Source organism: Eretmochelys imbricata, chromosome 1 (genome assembly GCF_965152235.1).
Source record: "Eretmochelys imbricata isolate rEreImb1 chromosome 1, rEreImb1.hap1, whole genome shotgun sequence".
Taxonomy (NCBI): domain Eukaryota; kingdom Metazoa; phylum Chordata; order Testudines; family Cheloniidae; genus Eretmochelys; species Eretmochelys imbricata.
Window position 1 is genome coordinate 111,615,561 of NC_135572.1, and position 21,065 is coordinate 111,636,625.

At 37.7% G+C, this 21,065-nt stretch overlaps 1 protein-coding gene across 1 annotated transcript in view; it reads left to right on the forward strand.

Annotated features, from left to right (window-relative positions):
* The window catches only part of ATP11A (ATPase phospholipid transporting 11A), a 225,678-nt gene that overhangs the window by 171,308 nt on the left and 33,305 nt on the right, over window positions 1-21,065 (forward strand). Inside the window, exons 12-22 of the mRNA XM_077813627.1 lie at window positions 990-1,187; window positions 2,460-2,633; window positions 4,224-4,387; window positions 4,709-4,780; window positions 6,333-6,406; window positions 6,703-6,806; window positions 12,711-12,892; window positions 14,269-14,520; window positions 16,323-16,497; window positions 17,887-17,989; window positions 18,251-18,396. Of these exons, the coding sequence (XP_077669753.1) occupies window positions 990-1,187; window positions 2,460-2,633; window positions 4,224-4,387; window positions 4,709-4,780; window positions 6,333-6,406; window positions 6,703-6,806; window positions 12,711-12,892; window positions 14,269-14,520; window positions 16,323-16,497; window positions 17,887-17,989; window positions 18,251-18,396 (1,644 nt within the window). The remainder of the gene's footprint in view (window positions 1-989; window positions 1,188-2,459; window positions 2,634-4,223; window positions 4,388-4,708; window positions 4,781-6,332; window positions 6,407-6,702; window positions 6,807-12,710; window positions 12,893-14,268; window positions 14,521-16,322; window positions 16,498-17,886; window positions 17,990-18,250; window positions 18,397-21,065) is intronic.

Consider the following 21,065-nt stretch of genomic DNA (forward strand, 5'->3'; position numbering starts at 1 on the left):
AAAAGCTTGTATTTTGGCTTTCTGCACTTTAAGCTGGATGTTTGTTCAAATGTAATTTTAAAGAGACTATATAGTAATAGTGTTTAGTATTCAGTCTGTACAGTATCAAAAATCCACCTAAATTGAAAGTGTGTGTTTTCTTGTTGCTGGTATTAGTTACTGAGAAATCGGTATTAAACTCTAAGCTCTTAACTTTGGGCCTCACTTTGCAGCCTTTCTTCACATAAATAAATTTTCTTACAAATAAGATTAGATTTTGCAACCTTTACTCCCACAAGTAATACTTACTTGTGTGATCTTAGTGACTGTGATTGCTAGGTTTACGAATGGGAGTAAAGGTTGCACAATTCAGTCCTTTATTTCTAAATTGCTTAAAATCTGTCATTTATTATCTATGGAGAAAACATCAAAGTATTAATATATACACATGAATACCTTGCTATTTCATTGAGACAGGAAGCCCTTTATTTGAAATATGGGAAGTGTTTGTAATCTGTACAAATCGGCAAACCTTGCCTCCTTTTCTTGCTGTTTGGTTTTTCTCTTTTATGATATTCTGTGAATATTAATTTTTCATCATTCATAGGTAGTCATTCATTCGACACTCTAGAACTTTGTAATACATTAATATGTAACTGAAAATATGTACTCTAAACCTGGACTCACGAGAATTACAAAGTTGGTTTCTCCTTCAAAGCTCTTTCTTCCTCATGCTTGATTAGTAGTGAAGTTGGAATCATAACAGATGTATAAAAATGTGCCAGATTCTGACTTCACTGTACCATGAAGCATGGAGAGAAAATGACGGTGATGGAGAAATGCAGAAATGCAAGCTTAGGGTTGAGAGTAACTGAGAAGATTTTTCTTTTAAATGGTTCCACTTAATGTTTGAAAGACATTTGAAAGATAAACTCATAAATAACCATTTGAATCTTTTAATTTCCACTGATTAATGAAAAATCAATGTTTTGGTTTTGTTTCTTTGGCAGATACTTCGAGCATTTACAGACTTCCTTGCATTCATGGTTCTTTTCAACTACATTATTCCTGTATCTATGTATGTCACAGTGGAAATGCAGAAGTTTCTTGGTTCTTATTTCCTCACTTGGGATGAAGAAATGTTTGATGAGGACACAGGTGAAGGACCTCTGGTGAATACTTCTGACCTCAATGAGGAATTAGGACAGGTAAATTGATTATAAAAATTTATCAATCGTTTCTAACACTTAAAGAAAAATAACCCAATTGTGGTCATTTTTGGCTTAATTAATTTTTGTCATTTCAAAATGTGCTGTTCAAGATTTAATCTGGAGTTTAAAAGTGTTCTTCAGTTTTAGATGTCCAACTCGATACCCATGAGGCTCAATTTTCAGAGGTACTGACCACCCAAGTTGGTGAGAATTGTAGGTGCTCAGAGCCTCTGAAGAACAGGCCTGAGGTTTGTCAAGTTGTGCAACCAAACTTAGTGGACACATTCATTGTTGATGCAGTGTTGTTGTAGCCATGTTGGTCCCAGGGTATTAGAGAGACAAGGTGGGTGAGTTAATACATTTTATTGGACCAACTTATTTCTTTTAACGTGTGATAATTTCTAAGGCTTTTAAACAATATGTTCAATAGTAATTGAGAGAAGTATTGCTTAACCCATTATAAGCACCATTAGCTTAAATGATATATTTGGAACTGCTTGCTGTCAGTTACTCAAAAAAAAAAAACAAAACACCGCACCCCACCTTTGAGCTGTTATAGTAGTCTGACATATCGGTTGTCCCTGCTACCGGTCACTTTACATTTTCTTTTTACTGCTGTGGGTTTTGAATTCCATGAAGTGCTATGGAAGGTGAAATAAAAACTGATGTTCAGGTGAAGAGTGCAGTTGCTAGGCCTACACTGTAACACTATAACTACATTTTGTTTGTTTTTCCACAATTGCTGTGGTCCTATTCTGATCGCACTAGTATCTCACTTACATGCACATTAGTATGTAATGCTTGAGTAATTCTGTTGACATTGTTGTAGACATTGTTGTAGACACTCGGGATTTACATTGTATAACTATAATCGAAATCTGGGCTTATGCATCAGATATCAAAAGTCATTGACAAGTGTAAGCTATGTGCAATGTGTTTCCAGAAATAGCTCTTGCAGATAAGGGATTTAACCTGGGAAAGGAGGAGGATGGAAGTGAGAAAAATGGATTAAGTGCTTCACTACTGTCTCACATACTTTCTTTGTCAGGTGAAACATAGTTCTGCAGCTATCCCATGTACTGTAGAACCTTTCAGGTGCTGCCTGTATTTTGACAAAAGTTGACACCCCAAAGGAAAGCTACTGTGTTCTTCTTTAGTGAGGACCAGTAGCTAAGGGCTTGAAAATTATACAACTTGATTTATGAACAGAGACTTTCTCAGTGTCTGATAATAAATCCAGTTCTCTTTAATTAATGTATTTCTTTGCAGGTTGAGTATGTCTTCACAGATAAAACGGGAACATTAACTGAGAACAATATGGAATTCATAGAATGCTGCATTGAAGGGCATGTTTATATACCTCATGTCATCTGTAATGGGCAAATCCTCCATGATTGTACAGGCATTGATATGATCGACTCTTCTCCAGGAGGAAGCGGGAAAGTACGATGCCCCTTTAAAAAAAATATGAAAATGGACTGATCTTTATGTGGAAAAGAAAATTATAAATGTCCCAGAGATTTTAGTAAACTAAGTGGGTTTCTGGTGGAATTGTATCACAGCATAAATATTTTCCTCTTGTAGTTTAGTCTAAGGGATTCATTTGGTTAACAAGAAATGTCCAAGAGAATCCACTTAACAGAATTGTAAAATATCGTTAATTGAAAACTAAAATATGAAAGTTTACCAAGTTAATAGCTAAACATCTATAATAATAGTTAGATGACTGATTAAAGTGATAATATAAGACAAAAACTATGATAAAATGGGTAAAAATGAGTGCTAAAAGCATATTGTATAGTCTTCATAAATTTAAACTAGTGCAAAAGTTTTTTTTCTGGGTGACTCTATTCTCTACACAGTTGCAGTTTTTGCTGTGCAGGAAAGAGAGACAGACACCGAAGTGTGATTAGAGCATGGGCTGCAATTCTTCTTTGGCTTAACTAAGCAACCTTCATTGGGATAAAACAGAACCCCAAACAACAGCCCAGGAACTAGCAGTTACCTCTTTGATATGGTTCCCAACCTGCACTCAGAGGCCTGAGATACATAAAGAGAGGATGTCCTTAGTCAGTCCCTGCAACTGACTGTAAAGGTTTCACCCCAGCTCCCAAAATCGCCTACCAAAGCATACCTTATATGAGCAACCAGAAAGGGGCTGTTTCAAGCTCTGCAAGACAGGAAGTCCACACACTCAGCTGACAACATCAAAGGTCCAGACCCAATGCTTTTCTGGCTCTCAGCTTGGATTTAAGGCCCCTAAAAACATGCTCTGTTATTGTGCAGTAAACACTTGTCAGAGTTGCAACAGAACAATCAGAAACTCACCCCACAGTAAGACCTGGGTGCTGAGAGAAAATTTATCATATCACTCTTGTCCTTTCTCTGTGACCCACAGCCTTCTGCAAGAGCCTGTCTACTCCCTACATGATTATATTCCACAGGGCATCTGCCTGAGAGTCAGGGCGAGCCTGTCTCTACTCCCCTTATCTTTAGCCTGCTGCCTGCAGAATCATATGTAATCTGTATTCCTTCCCCTGTCCTAGGGACTCCCGCAGGAACCTTCCTACAACCTGCACCTCTCCATTCTGCTCCTTTTAAGGTTATACTTCTTTCAGAGAGTTGCATATGAAATAGGCCATTTCCCTTGATCCAGGGATTCTTACAGGAGTCGTCTTACTTCCTGCTGCTCTCCTGAGCTGCTTGGTGGCTTTTATGAGGACCAGGTAATCTTCAAGCCGTCACCTGATCCTGGCTTTGACATCATCTAGGAGGAAGCTTGATTAGTCATGGGTAGGGCTCGCATCCAATTCCCTCGTAAAGGATTAGCCACCATGTGAGACTGTATTACCTATCAAAAATATTCATAATTGGTTGTAGGTACAAGCCCAAATCAAATAAGTGGTTCCAATCTCCTACAAAACAGAATAATTTAGAAGGAAGATTGGGTTTTATTTGTTTTTGTTTTCATTTTTCGTATCCCTTTTCAAAGTAATACTATATAATGACAATACTTTCCTTTTTATTTATTAGGAGAGAGAGGAGCTATTTTTTCGGGCTCTTTGTCTTTGTCACACTGTTCAAGTGAAAGAGGATGACAGTGTAGATGGATTAAAGAAAGCCCAGTTGTCCGGAAGATCTTGTGTGTATATATCATCATCACCTGATGAAGTTGCTTTAGTTGAAGGAATACAGAGGTACGTGTGTAATTTGATCGTTTTTAGGTCTCCAAAATAATTTTGAATATGGATATTCAATTCACTGAAGCTGAAAATATATTTCAGCAGCAAAATATTATTAATAGGCAACTTAACAGAATCATATCAACATGTGATGTTTACTATCTTCTTAGCATACCTTAGTGATTCTTTTTCTTAGCTATGAATGAAATCAAAACGGAATATTTCTATTTCAGAAGATAAAGTTGATTCTTAAGTACTTACAACGTGTTAAGCTGTGTAATTATAAATGTATTACTTGTAATCTCTTCTTGTCTGAATTTGCATTTAAATTTGCAGGCTTGGTTACACATATTTAAGGCTGAAGGACAACTTTATGGAAATTTTAAATCCAAAAAATGATATTGAGAGGTGAGTGGTTGTGGAAATGTGAACTGGTTGGGTCTGAGGAAATGGATTTTATCAATGGTGTATACAGCAATTTTTTCTTTCGCTAAGTATATTCATTTGTAAACCAAAAATTTTGAGAAATAATAAACCACTTAGTTGAAGAAGGCTAATGCTTTACTGATAGTTATAATTTACAGGACTTCTCATTTTCTGTTTTCACTTACTCTGACAGTTTGAGAAACTATGTAGTTGGAAAAATGGGAAAACAGCAAAGGTATAACAAGGTAGTCCGAGGCAAAATGGTGTTTCTCTGGTATATAAAATTAATATGGCTTCATCTGTTTCTATATATTTTATTTTAAACAATCCTATTTAGTTTTAATGGAGAATTATATCCCTGTTGGAAAATCGTTTAGGTGGTTCAAGTAATTTACAGAAAGGGTACTCTACTTTGTTAAATAGTCTGGGACTATAGAATAACTTCTGTAGAACATTTTTATGAGTAAAATTTTCAAAACCACTTAAATCCCACTGAAAGTTAATAGGATTTATGTGCTTTTGAAAATGTTAATCTATATTTCTGTAGAACCCCATTGGTTTCATTCCTGTTAGGTAACATAGGACTCTGATATTTATAGCTAAATTCATAAGCAAATGGAGGCACAGTAATAATTTGGCAGGTAAAATATGGAAGTACTAAAAAATACTTGGAACTTACTCCAATTTTCATTGCATTTTGCAATCATAAGCCTGATCCAGCTTCCTGCTAGATTTGTACCATTGACTTCAACAAAAGTAGTATTATGGCCTTACGTAGTTTTTTTTTTTTTTTTAATTCCAGACTGTAAAAACATAGAACTGAGTAAATTCTCTGATTAAACAAGTGAAAACAATATGATATGGTCTGTCTAATGATTAGAGCATTTTTCATGAGTAAAATATTTACGGAGAAGGGTCTTTCAGAGGTCAGAACTTGGGTTAAAGATATGTTTATATTGAAAAAAAAATTGGGACTCTTTACTTTATAAAAAATTAATAAGAGACCTGATAAAATACATTAAATGAATGGTGTGGAGAAGGTAGAGGGGAATCATTGGGTCGAGGGGAATATTGGTGTTGGATGGAGATTTATTGGGGGTAGGAGTGCCTTTCCCTTTGGGGAAAACAAGAATATTCAGAGTTATAATAAATCTTAAAAATCCTAAAACATCTGAGGGATAGAAACCCTCATACTTCAAGGCATAGGACAACCTCTAGCTATTAGGGACTAGAAGGAAACTTTCCCTGTGAGCAATATGTTCCATATCCCTGTGTTATAGGGTTTCTTGCATCTTCCTCTAGTACTGGCTGCTGTCAGTGACTGGATACTGGACTCCATCATGCAGTCATTACCCAGCCAAAACTCCTGGTCTAGTTGCCAGGGGACTCACCCATTTTTCCTTAACTGACTGCATCTTACTTTGTTCCACGGGGCAGAACTTACAAATTATTATCTAGGATTAGTAACAAGCTTAGCTGTATGAAAAAACAGGCTAACTTCAAAATGTTTTTTTTTTTTCTCTCTCTCTTTCAGGTTTGAATTGTTAGAGATTTTGAGTTTTGATTCGGTAAGGAGGCGAATGAGTGTGATTGTCCGATCACTGGCAGGTAGAGATGTCATATCCTGGATTTGGTTTGCTTTGTAGGGAGGGGGTTAGTGGTTTGTGAACTTTGTCTTGATTTTGAATTCAACTGGGTCTCATCAGAGTGTTCTTTTCTTCATGCTGTGCTCTTTTCTGTTCTTCCAGTGATACTTTGGAATTTTAAGATGGTAATTAGCTCTCTCAGAACAATGTATGTCTGAAGAAACTGTCTTTAAAAATATTTAACCTGTTTAAAAACTTTTTTTTTTCTTGAGAAAATAAATTTTAACCATTTTAAACTTCGTATTTTGTCTCTTTTAGGCGACATTTTTCTGTTTTGTAAGGGAGCAGATTCATCTATATTTCCTAGAGTTACAGAAGGCAAAATAGACCAAATACGATCCAGAGTTGAGCGCAACGCAGTGGTAAGATTAAATATTAAATGGCATTTCCTGACCCTGCATTGTGTACCAAGATGGGGAGGAGGGTTCAGGGAGCCTCCACCATTGTGCAAGACCTGGACACAGCTACAGTCCTTCTGCCCTCCTGAGTGCAAGGATTACTCTTCATCATAGCCTCTGTAGCAGTAGCTGCCGACAAAAGTGAGCCCTCTCTCTCCTCTGCCCCCTGGAGATCTTTCCTCTGAGGTATGATTTTTGCCCCAATGCTTAATAAACACCAAGAACTCATATTTTGAAGGATATTTACATGTTAATTTTGTGGTTAGGATAATCTAACTAGTAGTTATCTATTATTACCCAGAACTAGTTAATTAGCAGTCAAAGGTGAGGTTTTTAAAAAGTGCTCAGCTTTGGCCTAACTTTTCCCCATTGAAGTCAGTGGTAAAACTCCTATTGAAAATCCCACCCCACTTTCAGTCTCCAGCTTGGCATCTGATATTTTTACTGACTTTAGAATACTTCACAAGATCTCCTGAGAGAGAAAACATTAGAACATAATTTTGCTGTAAATGTTCTTGTTATGAGGAAGCAATACAACAATAATGCCTGTACGTACATTTTTGCTCGCTAAAAAGGAAGTATGAGCTTGCTCGATTCCTTTGGGAAAAAATATCTAACTTGGTTACTTGAAAGATAGGATTAGGGGTTATAAATACTTGTCTCACATGCCATTAAAAAACAACAAAGGCCATTTCAATGAAATATTATCATCTCTTTTAAAATAAGATAGCATTGACTGGCATCAGAGACTCAGACTGAAAACAGGTATTACTACAGAAAGTGAAGAAATGTCCATCAATGTTATCTGCTGTTTTAGAGGAAAACTGGATTTCCTCTTTAAAACTCTTTCCCAGAGCACATTACTAAGCCTTTACTATATAAAATAGCTTTCTCCCCTGTGAGAGAGTGGTTGTTTGGAGGTAGAAGAAGCTAATAAAACTGAAAGAGCAATTTAATATTACTATATCCATCCAAATTCTGGCAGAGTCTGAGAGAGAATCAAGACCCTCAGTCTCAATATTTCTTCATCCTGGATAATTGCATTTAGGCCAAATTCTTAAATATAGCTGCTTCTTCAAGAGCATACAGGCAGCAAATTGGCTCACATGCTATGATAAATGATAGGTATCTCATAGATGTCCTGATGATTGTCCTTTTTGGATTGCATATAAGTAACTTTGTAGAGAGCTCGTCTATCTTTATTTTGCCTGATTAATCTTCCATACGAACATTAAATGCCACTTAAAATATATTTCCTCTGACAACATCATTTAACTGGGAAATAAAATGCTTCCTTATTCTAATACAGTCCATAGTTCAAAAGTTTGAACCAACTTGAAAGGTCGTTGCTGGAATCTAGTCTTAGCAGTCAACTAAACTGGAACAGTTAGATTGAGTCATGCTTTCAGTATTGATCTGGTCCTTTCCCTCTCTTTTGAAAGATTACTAAGACTTTATTATTCATTTTGTCCATTTTGTCATGTAGACTTTACTGACTAACATTAAAATAACACTTCAGATTCTGTGTCCAGGACAATATACTGCTTTTTTACAAGAAGCAACATCAATTTATCAATAAAATCACGAAGTTGGTTGCCCAAATTGTTGTGCCTGGAAGGAGTAAAATTACTAGAGCCTCATCTCAAGCTAACTTCTTCAAAAAGTGTCTATTAATGCATTCTGTCTCAAAGTGGAAACTAAATTGAGAGGTGGTTATAGTTGTTAATTGCTAAATACCAAAGTACAAAAAATACAGAGGATTCTATAATCAATACAAATTAATAATCTAAGGTGATGGGCAAAGCGCTATCACCACAAACTGCCCAGGCTTTAACCAGGGGAAGATTAGCCTAAAACATTCAGATTAGGAGCTAGGATTTTCTTATTTACTAAAGCAAAGTACAGTAACACCAAGGGCAAGACCTTGCTGTCCTTCCATTTTCAATTAACTGACTTGCTCTTCTGTCCAAGTAAGACAGTCCTGTTGATCTAACAAACCAAAAAAATAACATTCATTTTCTTCTGTCTATGCATTATGTTCATCTTTAAGTAAAATTCACCTTTGTGCAGAGAGCCAGCATCAAGATCTGTACATGGGTTATGTGGCATTTAATGCATTGGCCTTGTGCTGATCATCTTCATAGGGATGAATTTCATCTTCTTATGTGTATGTTCCCTTCCAAAAATGAAATAATGTTGTTTCCTCTTCAAAAATTGAATTCAGTCATCTTTGGCAACTGGGTTCTGGGCATTGGCTCAGATGAGTTAATCACTTTATTAATAAACATTCTTGGCTTTGTTGCCATCAGCTGTTTCTTTCCTCATGGCTCCTTATAGATATAATTCAAAAAGAGCACATTGCACTTCTGATTTGTACATTTTCCCATCATATTTTTGATAGCGTGACTTTTTTTCTTTGGAGAAGGGTACATGGGTTACCTACCTTCTATTTAGTAAATTCTACTCATGGATCAAAATATATAAAGCCAAAATGGTAACAGTGGTAGGTTATGTTATAGAGCAGAATCGTTCGGTAGTGCCCATCAAACTGTAAGAGACTTGTTTGTATTTATTTGTCGGTTAGATTCATGGGAAATTCCTTTAACTTTTCAGGTTACATTAAAGGTACTAATTAACAGTATAAAGGGAACTTGCAATGATAGTTTGTCATAAATAGTACTATTCTTTCTAAGGATGTGTAAACCAGTTCAGATCAAATCAGAAGTAATCCAGCTCAAAATAATATACTCAAATCTGTGCTTCCTGGTCATGATCAAGATAGAAAGTGGAAACATCAAATTACTAGGAGTATGATAATTACTAATCTTGCAGTGCTGTTCTGTGGAGAGTAATATCCATATCTCAAGGCTGGAAGTGGTGTTGATCAAGTGAAATGCTGTTGCCATAAAATTTCTAACTCATTTTTGGTGATTGTTACTTGTTTTTATCCTTGGCACTGTGGTCTGCTATTTTGGGGACAAATAGGGAATGGGAGGATGTGATCTAGGTCAGACGTTCTCAACCTTTTTCTTTCGGAGGCCCCCACCGATATGCTATAAAAACCCCAAGGCCCAACTGGGAGTGGAGCGGGACTTCAGAACTCTGGGCTTCAGCTGCTAAGCCGGGGGGCTCAGAATTTCCCCCCCTGTGCGTGCCAGGACTCAGGGCTCCAAGCTTCAACCATAGGTCCCGATCAGTCTGATGCTGGCTCTGCTTCATGGACCCCCTGAAACTGCCTCGCAGTCCCCCAGGGGGCTGCAGACCTGCAGTTGAAAACCATTGATCTAGGTGTTGTGGGCAGTCATCGGGATGCTTAAGGTACTGTACATTAGTAATAGAAGCCACTGTGAGCCAGTACAAAAATATAGTAATACCCAATCCCTGCAGTAGTGCAGTGTGAAGGTGAACACATGACATTTACACACAGTGAAATCCTTTACTGCTAGTCCTCAAATTCAACTGCTGCATTGCAGCAGGGCTCTTTTCAAGTTCCAAAATGTAACTGAAATAAAAATGGAATGCTCTCTCTCTCCTGCCTTTTCACTTTGTGATCACCACCCTCTCTAACATGGGCTTCTGTTATTCAGTCCTTTCTTGGCTCTCCTGCCTCACTGATGTTTTTTTCAGAGGATCATCTTCCCTTCCCTCTCCATTTCTATAATTGCTGACCAGAATCTGCCATAGGTTCCCTCCTTTTCTCCTTATACCCTTACTCTCTTGGTGATCTCGTTGACTCCTATGATGTCTTATCACCACTGTGCTGATGACTGTCAGATCTACCTGTTTATTCCAGACCTTACCCCTTAGTCTAGGTTCATGTATTTTTCCTCTCATCCTGAATGTCATAGTACTTATTTTAAATTAAGTATGGCAAAAACTGAATGTTTCATCATTCCCTCAACACTTCCCTTTCTCTGTTTCCATTGATAACTCCACTATCTTCCCCATCTCTCTAACTGGAAATGTCGGAGGGGTTTTTTTTGGGCACTTCCTTATTTCTCTCTTCAACTCTCAGGCTGTCCAGCAATCTGCAACTGTAATGAACTTTTCCTGCCATTTTTACCATGTCCCTTAATTGGTTCTTTGTCTCTTTCTGTGTAAAATTAAAAACTTTTGTCACTGAAAGCTTGAGAGAACTCCTGGCTATACATGTTACTTATCCTCTTGACCCTCTCCATCTCGTACTATGCAATCTGCCTACTCTTAACTGCTGATTGTTCCCACGCACTCATTCCTCAAACTGGAATGACCTCGCTCTGTAATGTGTCAAGCACCTTCAGTCGTCTTCAAATGCCTCCGCAAAACCCATTTCTTTCACCCTGATTTCTGTCACTCACTTCCACTCCTGTGCTATCCACTCGATCCTTCTTGCACTACCTCAGCCTCATTTCAAAAATCACAAGTTATATAATTCAACCACAATATAACATGACTCATGTTATCATTTGGCCTTAATCCTTGGCCCTCCTTTCACTGCTTCTTCCTTTATCTTCATTTCCTTTGTTTCTCTAAATAAGTATGCAAACTCCTTGGGGACTCTTCCATTTATAATTCTCAGTAAAGTACCATTCAAAGTTTTGGCACTACATAAATATTTAACAATATCTGACACCAGCAAGAAAATAATTGATCATACTCACATCGAAAATGGTCAAAGGGAAATGTTCTTGTTGTATTGCTTTCTGAACACTTGACATTCCACCTGACTTTCAGTCCAATTACTGTGGTGCATTTGCTGAAGTGTAACGTTATGGTGAAAAAGGTACTGATCGTTCACTAGATCATTCACCAGACCAGTACATACAAGAAAGTAGCTTCTTATTTGATTTCCTTTTGTTAATGAGATACTTGACATCCTGCTTTGTTTTATATGTGCTTGCTTTCTCTTCTTCTGTTAGAATTAAACTATTGTAAATTAAGAAACGATATGTGCAGTAAATATAGGATTGAGATTATCGTGACATTCAGGTATTTTGTGCTTAACTTCACAGAATAATATAACTATAATATTTAGTTATCTCAAAATTGGATGATGCCTGCCCTTTCAGTGTATAAGGAGTTACTGAGAAACATGAATTGTTTTAGATTAGACAATTGTTTATAGCTCTCAAAAGTGAGGTCTATTTGTACAGTTTTAGTATTTTTTTCATTTGTACCTATTTAAAGATAATCTCGCCAAATGAATCAGAATTTTAAAGCTGATCTTTTTAACATGGAAAATATATCAGTAAAATCAGCTGAAAAAATTATAAACTTGAATCCCTTTTAAATAGACATAAAAATGCTTGCCTACAAATTAAATCTCTGTGCATATAATGTAAAGACCAGCCAAGAGCCAAATTCTATCCCTGCTTGTGCAGCAGCACAAGGGATTAAGAGTGAGAAGCACCCCTTTGGACCAGGTTGCAGGTAGCAGCTGAGGAGGGGCAGCAGGCTCCACAAAGCGAGTACATTTCCTCCTCTGTGCAGGTAGGTAGGAGAGGTCAGAAAGGGGAACATATAGCCTTGGTTTCCCATGCTTTTCCACCTACCTATCCTACGCACTCAGCAGGATAGTTGCCTTGGCATGTCAGGCAGCGTGTGCTGCAGTGGGTATAGACCCAGTACAATTTACTTCCTACTTGGAGGGTCACAATGTCTCTCCCAGGCTGCTCTCAGAGCAGCATAACATCCTGATGCCTCTTGTTCTGGCAGATTATATAGTCATCATCGAGCCCTAAACTGATATAGAGAAACCAAAGAGGGACTCTTCATATTAATCATAAATATTAGATAATATTAATTTCTTCTATTTTCAGAAATTTTCTTAATGGTGTTTAAGACTTTCACAGTATAAACATTGTTCTTTGTTTTTATCATATTCTTTAGGAGGGACTGCGAACATTGTGTGTTGCATATAAAAAGTTCACACTCAAAGAGTATGATAATGTCTGCAGACTGCTTCAGAATGCAAAGATAGCCCTTCATGATCGGGAAAAGAAACTGGCAGAGGCATATGAGCAGATAGAGAAAGATCTTATTTTGCTTGGTGCTACAGCTGTTGAGGACCAGTAAGTATATTGCTTTGGATATGTTGAATGATGTATACTAGCAAATGTGATAAATGGGAAGATGCGCCTATTACCAGAGGAGCAATAATTATACCTCTTTTTTTGTATGAGGCACAGATCTCTTTATTTGTATCCATCTCCTATAAATTAGCTACCTACATTCTCAGTTATGCATAATAAACACACAGAAATCAGTATTTTCAGATAATCAATGTTGCAAATTATTACTTTTACTATTATGTTTCTAAGACCTACTACAAATAAAAATGTTAAATATGGCTTATTTCTTTCAGTCATAGATACCATACTAAAATAAAACTTTGAAGAATAACATGTCGTGAATATTACCCAAGTATTTCTATACTCATTTGATTTGAGTCACAAATGGTAATGAACATTTTGGTTTATATCAAAGTCAGCATATTCCTAGAATTGTTTAATCAGACTATACTGTATATTCACACACAGACCATAATTAAGGTTGCATGAGCTACCTTAATTCTGGCATTTCCTGAGTTTTGAGTGCTTAGCTTTGCAATAATAATTTTCTTTTAATTTGTTTTTTATGGAGTTTATATAAAATCTGTCACCCATGTGGAAAAGCGGATACAAAACTCAGCAAGGTTAGGTCTGCTCAGAAGACATTGCTTGGAATTCTTCATTTGTCATTAGTTCTGGCTATGAAGGCTGTGGAGCCCCAGAGGAACAAAAAAGGGAATCTTACACTTTTGAGAACATCACTGATGTGTGACAGGGCTGGGTGGTATTCCTGTGTACCCTTCATCTGCTGGAGGGAAGATCATGGAGAAGCAAGTCTCTGAGATGGGCAGTCTGAGGAAATGAAGGCAGAATCTTTAGGGGTTGGTGAGGAGACCAAAAGATATGCTTATTGGGTGCTGTGAGGGGGATGTGTGTGTCTGACTTTTATCACCCAACAACTTAGATGTTTCATTTTTTTAACACAACTAATTGAAGATACTGGATATGTCCTGCTTTGAGCAGGGGGTTGGACTAGATGACCTCCTGAGGTCCCTTCCAACCCTGATATTCTATGATTCCATGATTCTATGTTGTGTGTTTGTACTTGGCCTGGAGCTGGTGAGATGAAACATCCTATTCTTTAAGTAATAAAGATGAAAGCAGAAACCTTTGAGTAGCTTGAAAATGGCAAGACACATTACTTATACAGTACATGCTGATCTTTGTCTTTAAGCATTTTCAGATTCCCAGCTATGATTTTCCTCATATTAGAAACTTCTTGTGTCTAAAACCTTTTACTGAAATACTGTTAGTGTCATGGAAACCTTTTAGTAAGGACCCTGAATTTCTCATTTCCAGTCAGTCTATCAATATTTATTGTCAATTGATATCCACAGGCTGCAAGAAAAAGCTGCTGACACTATTGAAGCACTCCAGAAAGCTGGCATTAAAGTTTGGGTTCTGACCGGAGACAAAATGGAGACTGCTGCTGCCACATGCTATGCCTGCAAACTCTTCAGAAGAAACACACAGCTACTTGAGCTAACCACAAAGAAAATTGAGGAACAGAGTTTACATGATGTATTGTTTGACCTAAGCAAAACTGTCCTAAAGCACAGTGGCAGCTTAACCAGGGACAACTTCTCAGGGTATGTAGAAAGTTCAGCTTTCAGGCTGAGAAAAGAATTGTTGGGCATTTCATAATTACTGTAATTAAATGGTTGTTAGAACAGCAATGGCAGCAGTATACTGTAGCTCAATTTATGTTGCCAGAATGTGAATTACTGTGTAGCAACTAATACCTAGTGTAGGCTTGTTACGTGCCAAAAATCTTTCCACTCTTCATCCTCGGGCTTGTTATGGGACTTACGTTATTTTAACCATTCCACTGCTAAAAATAGATCATGGACAAAAATCATGGTTATGAAAAATATATTGTTTTTATTTTTAAAAGATACTATGAACAGTATGTTCCTGAATTAATATTTTGTGTGCTCTGGGACTTCCCTGATAAGCCCATGTGCCAGGAGGTTTTGTGTACTATAATTAAGGAAGCCTTAGAGTACACCTACATGCATCTGGGACAGAGCAAGCGCACTGCGGGATCTCTTGGCCCACATGTGAACCTTGAAACGTTAGTGACTTAAATATGAAGGTAGAGGAACCAGAGAATATTGAATTATGTTTGTTGGGTGGCTAAGTGGCAGCTGCCCATGATCTGGGGAAGAGTGGTTGATTTCATCAGTTTAGAATGTGTCATGAAGGGAGAGAGGATGGTTAGAAAGTCAGAAAAATGGGATTTGGAATCAGAAAATGTCTGAATAAAACTTCAAAAGGTTAAAACTCTAAAAGTGTTTGTCTGAAAATTTGGGGGGAAATCAGTTTCTGGGTTTTCTGGACCTAGTAATACAGCGTGTATGTTTGCTTTGTTCTCTTTGTTAATTTGAAAACAAATAGCAATTTCACCCTAGTGATAAGTTTGTAATAAAGGGACAGCATCAGTTAGCAAGCATTGTTACGTTTTGGCAGAGTATTGCACAAATGTCGGTCTTGTTGCTTGGAGTTGATGGTTACTGGTTTTCCTTGGCTCTTATTTCCTAGATATTAATTCTCTCTCTCTCTCTTGTCAAGGGTTTGGGTGTGTTCACTTATGTATATTATTTTAACCTTGTATTGCAAAGGTCTTTGTACATTGGTTTTCTCTGTACCATTTGATTCATATATGTGTGAATCAAACACATTATTTATTTATTTTTATTTTAGTTGTAGGGATTCTGTGTGTGTAAGGCTAGAATGAAAATATTTCATTGTCTTGTCAAGCATTCAAGCTCATTGTCAGCTCTTAATAAATACCTCAATTTCTAGTTAATTCTGACTCAGTAGTGTGCTACTTTGATGCTTCTGTTGTTTTCAAGGTGTGAGGGAAATTTTTAATATGTCAATAATTTATCATTATAGTGGGTAGCTTAGGCAGTTTATTTTTGTCAAAGATAAACAAAAGGTTGTATATTGGCAGTGAGACAGAGGGAGGTGTTGGGGAAAATAACTATTATAAATGTAAATGTTTACAGACTTTTGAAAACTACTTGTTTTTCCCCCATTTTTGTTGTGAACATTCCCTTGCAGTGTTGGAAACCCAAACACAGTAGCATTATACAGTGCATGGAAGTCAAAGCATAAATTAAACGGAATCAATCTAGTTTCATTGTCCAAGCTAGGTGGTGAAATGCAAAAGTAAATAAGCAGAATGAGTCAAAAGTAAACTAGAATTTAAAAATATTTTGCTAGGAACAGCATAGAAGGATTTTCACTTTAAATATATTTACCTTGGTAGTGTCCCTTTTAATGTTGCTTTTTGGTAAATAAATTTGTCACCTTCTCTTTCCAAATCAAGACTCAAAATATGTATATTTGTACAGTAGCTCTTCACTTGCATTTTCTTCCTCAACAGACTTTCAACTGATATGCAAGATTATGGCTTAATTATTGATGGAGCAGCATTATCATTAATAATGAAACCTAGAGAAGATGGGAGCTCTGGTAACTATAGAGAGCTCTTTCTTGAAATTTGCAGGAACTGCAGTGCAGTGTTATGCTGTCGAATGGCACCTTTGCAGAAAGCACAGGTTTGTGTTTCATGATCAATTACTTGTTAACTATGCATCTATATAAATATTGAAAGTCATTACTGTTTGGGACATGTTATGGTAATTTAAAATGTTATCTTTTACTTTTCTATCCTATAAAATGGAATAAAAAAATTAGAAAAAGAATGAGAGGAGAATTTTTGCTAGAAAGCAATTAGGTAATGGCACATTAAAAAAGAACCCTGCTGTGCACCTGATTTTGATTTATGTATATGATCAACTTTTATGGTTGATACATACTGGTAAATGAAACATATTTAATGAACTAATTGCTTCATCTTCTATTCATACTACATGATACTATTGGAAGAATGAGTTACCTATTATTGTGGAGTGTTAGTTCTTGTTTTTTAAACACAAATAGAAGTAAAATCCAGATGGAATAGGTAGATGGTGTAAACTATTTGAAATACTGTCCGACTCCTGTTTGCTCATTGATGTTAACATAAACATATACATTTCTGTAGATATTCCCAGATTAAAAACTCTGTTTTACCTGGAGTTCAATTTGTAAACAATATTAATAACTCCAGGGAAGGAAACGTTAAAGCATGTTGATATTTAAGACACAAAACATGGGAACATTAATATCTTTAATCCCCATATCTTTGTTTTAGTACTCATATACAGTACACATGCATATTCGTTTAGTCTAATAGATGTATTTAGTCACTCTTCTTTTCATCCTGGGGAAGTCTGTATAAGTATTTAGTTTGAATAGACCAGTTTATTAAAATTATAATGCTTGCTAGTTAAAATGGATAGATCTGTGCTCCCATATTTGGTCTTCTATATCCAGAAAGACATACAGGACCCTATTATCTTTGTTCATTGTCAAGTTTGATATTCATTTTGCCAGTCATGGAATGATCATGAGATTAATATTCAAGAAAACTATTCAATAAGAAAAGAAAAGCAACTTTACTGGCTTTGGAAGCATTTGAGAAGGTAAAAACCTTTTTTTAAAAAGGATTTTACTGAAAATGTACAGTCCATAGCTTGGGAATTGTTTTAATTAAAGCTTTCACAGCCTATAGATGATGACTGTGCATAAGCAAAACTTCTGAATAATTTCTACATTAGTCTCCTCAACAGTCTCTCTCCCCTACCCCTTTTAAAATGCACTAATAATACTTATAAAACCAGAGGACTATTCATACCCAAGGTTTTTCTAGCCAAAGAAAACCTATTGGGTTTAATGTATAATGATTGAATTGGACAAAAGTGGTTTTCTTCACTTTCACAGAATTTCCTTAGTAAGCATGTTGCTTACATTTAATTAACTGTACACCACGTGCCATCTCACAGCACAGTAACCAAACTGTAAACATGTCAGGAAAGAGATTTTTAATGCTAGTTCTTTTTCAGATCGTGAAATTGATTAAATTATCAAAGGAACACCCTATCACATTAGCAATTGGTGATGGAGCAAATGATGTCAGTATGATTCTAGAAGCACACGTTGGTATAGGTAAGTGTGCAGTCTAGATTTTAATTTACAAGGAAATAAATATAATTTAAAAAGTAATAAGAGGTTGCTTCAAAGAATTAGTTCCCCATTTTCTTAGATACCTTTTATATTTTATACACTCCAGCTAATTATAAGGCATAGTGAAATCTAATAATATTAAATTAACATCACCGCATGCCCTGCAACTTTGCCAGTATTTGTTTGTATGCTTTAAATAATTTGTTACCTTTCTGAACAGCTTCTAATGACTCTTTCTTCTAGGAATCACGGGGAAAGAAGGCCGCCAAGCTGCAAGAAATAGTGACTATGCAATACCTAAATTTAAACATTTGAAAAAAATGTTACTTGTTCATGGGCATTTTTATTATGTTAGGATATCCGAGCTTGTGCAATACTTCTTTTATAAGGTAGGGTGACCTCATGTAATCCACGAATATGTATATGGTATTAACTAACTATATGTAATAGGTACCCTCAACTGTAGAAAATGCTGTAATTCCACAGAAAGTCTGTTGACTCCTAGATACAAATCCCCAGGTCGTTTGCTCATTGTACTCCGGGGCGGGATTCTGTGCCACTGTGCATGCACAGAATTTATGTCCCCCCACATACTTCTTTGTTTCCCTGAAGAAAAATGACTTTCTGATGGGGAAGCAAAGGGAAGCCACAAGAGCAGTCATGCAACCCTCCCCAGCAGTATGTTTCGGCTGCCCAGGGCAGCCAGCAGAGAAGTAAATCACTGTGGGACAGGAGGCGGGACTGGGGAAGACCCAACGGGTGGCTCCTACCCTGCACCGGACTCAGGTGCTAGTCCCATCTGGGCTGGGAAGAACAGGATTTCTTCTTCCCCTGTACAGCATCTGGGGCCGGGTCAGACCTATTCCCAGATTTCTCCCCTCGCTGCAGGATAAAATGGAGAGAGTCCAGCGAAGGGCAACAAAAATGATTAGGGGTCTAGAACACATGACTTATGAGGAGAGGCTGAGGGAGCTGGGATTGTTTAGTCTGCAGAAGAGAAGAATGAGGGGGGATTTGATAGCTGCTTTCAACTACCTGAAAGGGGGTTCCAAAGAGGATGGCTCTAGACTGTTCTCAATGGTAGCAGATGACAGAACGAGGAGTAATGGTCTCAAGTTGCAGTGGGGGAGGTTTAGATTGGATATTAGGAAAAACTTTTTCACTATGAGGGTGGTGAAACACTGGAATGCGTTACCTAGGGAGGTGGTAGAATCTCCTTCCTTAGAGGTTTTTAAGGTCAGGCTTGACAAAGCCCTGGCTGGGATGATTTAACTGGGAATTGGTCCTGCTTCGAGCAGGGGGTTGGACTAGATGACCTTCTGGGGTCCCTTCCAACCCTGATATTCTATGATTCTATGAAGCATTGCAAACTCCTCCCTTTCCCTTGCTGCCTGCACCCATCACTCCTCAGCCACAAGGGGAGGGATCTCTGTACAGGGAGCTGCTCCCCCGTCCACCCAAACTCCGTGCATCCAGACCCCTCGTACCCAGACCCTCCCACTGAGCCTCACCCCCCCACACACTCAGAAGCCCCCAATGAGCCCCACTCCCCCTACACCTGGACCACCCCAACAAGCCACCTGGATCCTCACCACACTGAACCCCAACCAGATGAGTCTGTGTCCCAGGCAGGGGAGGCTCTAGAGTGATCTCCCATCTCTGTGCAGCCAGTGGTCTGGTGTCCCCAATGCCATGCTGGAGCCTCCACATTTATTTTTCTGAAGAACATAAATTCACACCGTGTAGAGGTCAAGCACAGGAGTTTATTACGTACAACGCTTATGGAGTGTCACCTCGCTTATAAGGCTTAGAGACACTGTTAATCAATGGATTACAATAGAATATATGGATTTTCCATGAGCGGGGAAAGTGACGGGGTAGGCAGTCCCACTTTCCCGGATAGGTTTAGCAGCAAGACATGATAGCACAGTAGCCAATGGTTAAAGGTTACATAATGTCTTCGCCCATGGTCTCAAGTTCACAAATTAACATTTAATTAGTACTTTAATAAATGTATTTGTATAAAATATATATGTTGAATTTTTATTTGGGGTTTATAGGAATGAAGTAGCTCCTTTGATTGTCCAACAGATGCATATCTAGGGGTAAAAGCAAAGGAACAGTGAAAGTATATGGGAATAAAGATTGTCTTTCAAGTTGTTCATTTGTGTTTTAAGGCAGGCATTGGTCCATGGGAAAGGGAGCTGGGAGGAGGCCATATCATATACTGACATGCTTGAACCTTTTATAAACTCAAGGTTGGATGTGTGGGAAGAATATCTTCCTACAGAAGAAACTAACACAAGAGAAACAGGGCTTCTTTGTTTTATTTGCAACTTTGAATAAGACACAATTATTGCCCCCAACATCTGGCGTTTTGCTGACCAGGCATATATTAGCAAAAGCAAAGTTGTCTTTCAGTTATTCTGCTTTCTCTAACCTCTACTGCCTGGTTCCGCGCCTTCAAGTACTTTACATTGGCCTGGTCCACAGTTTTTCCTATTAGGGTGTACCTTAGACCCTCTGGGCCTTGGCCGCCAACTCCTTGATTTTTGCCTGCAGGGCCTGTAGATCCTCCTTTAGATACTTACTGCCATAGTGACATTCCGGATTTTATGTTAGGTTACCCATTATTGGCAGAGTATGGTGGAGCTGCGTCCTGTTAACAGTCAGGGTTGCCCTTTGGGGAACTGTCGTGCACACGGATGGGTGCCTTGAGGGGCAGGGCTTTTTATTTAGCTTGATGGAGTGTTTTGGGGCAGTTACACACCAGTAGGTACCGTTTATTTGGACCAGCTCCATGTGCGCCAGTTTTTTAGTGATGGCCACTTTGAACCTAGACAGAGTCGTTAGAATATTATATGGGCAAGTACACAAAATTTTCTTCTTAGAGTGGGTGCAACATTCACTAGGATACAATGCTTTTCCAGTGACCTCGGAGTATGCAACGCCTTCTATTTTAATAACATGACCCCTCCTCCATACTGGCAGGGAGGTCACCATCCTGGCTTGCTGTAAATGAGGGATGCCCAGAGGTACCAAAAGGTTGAAGAGTATA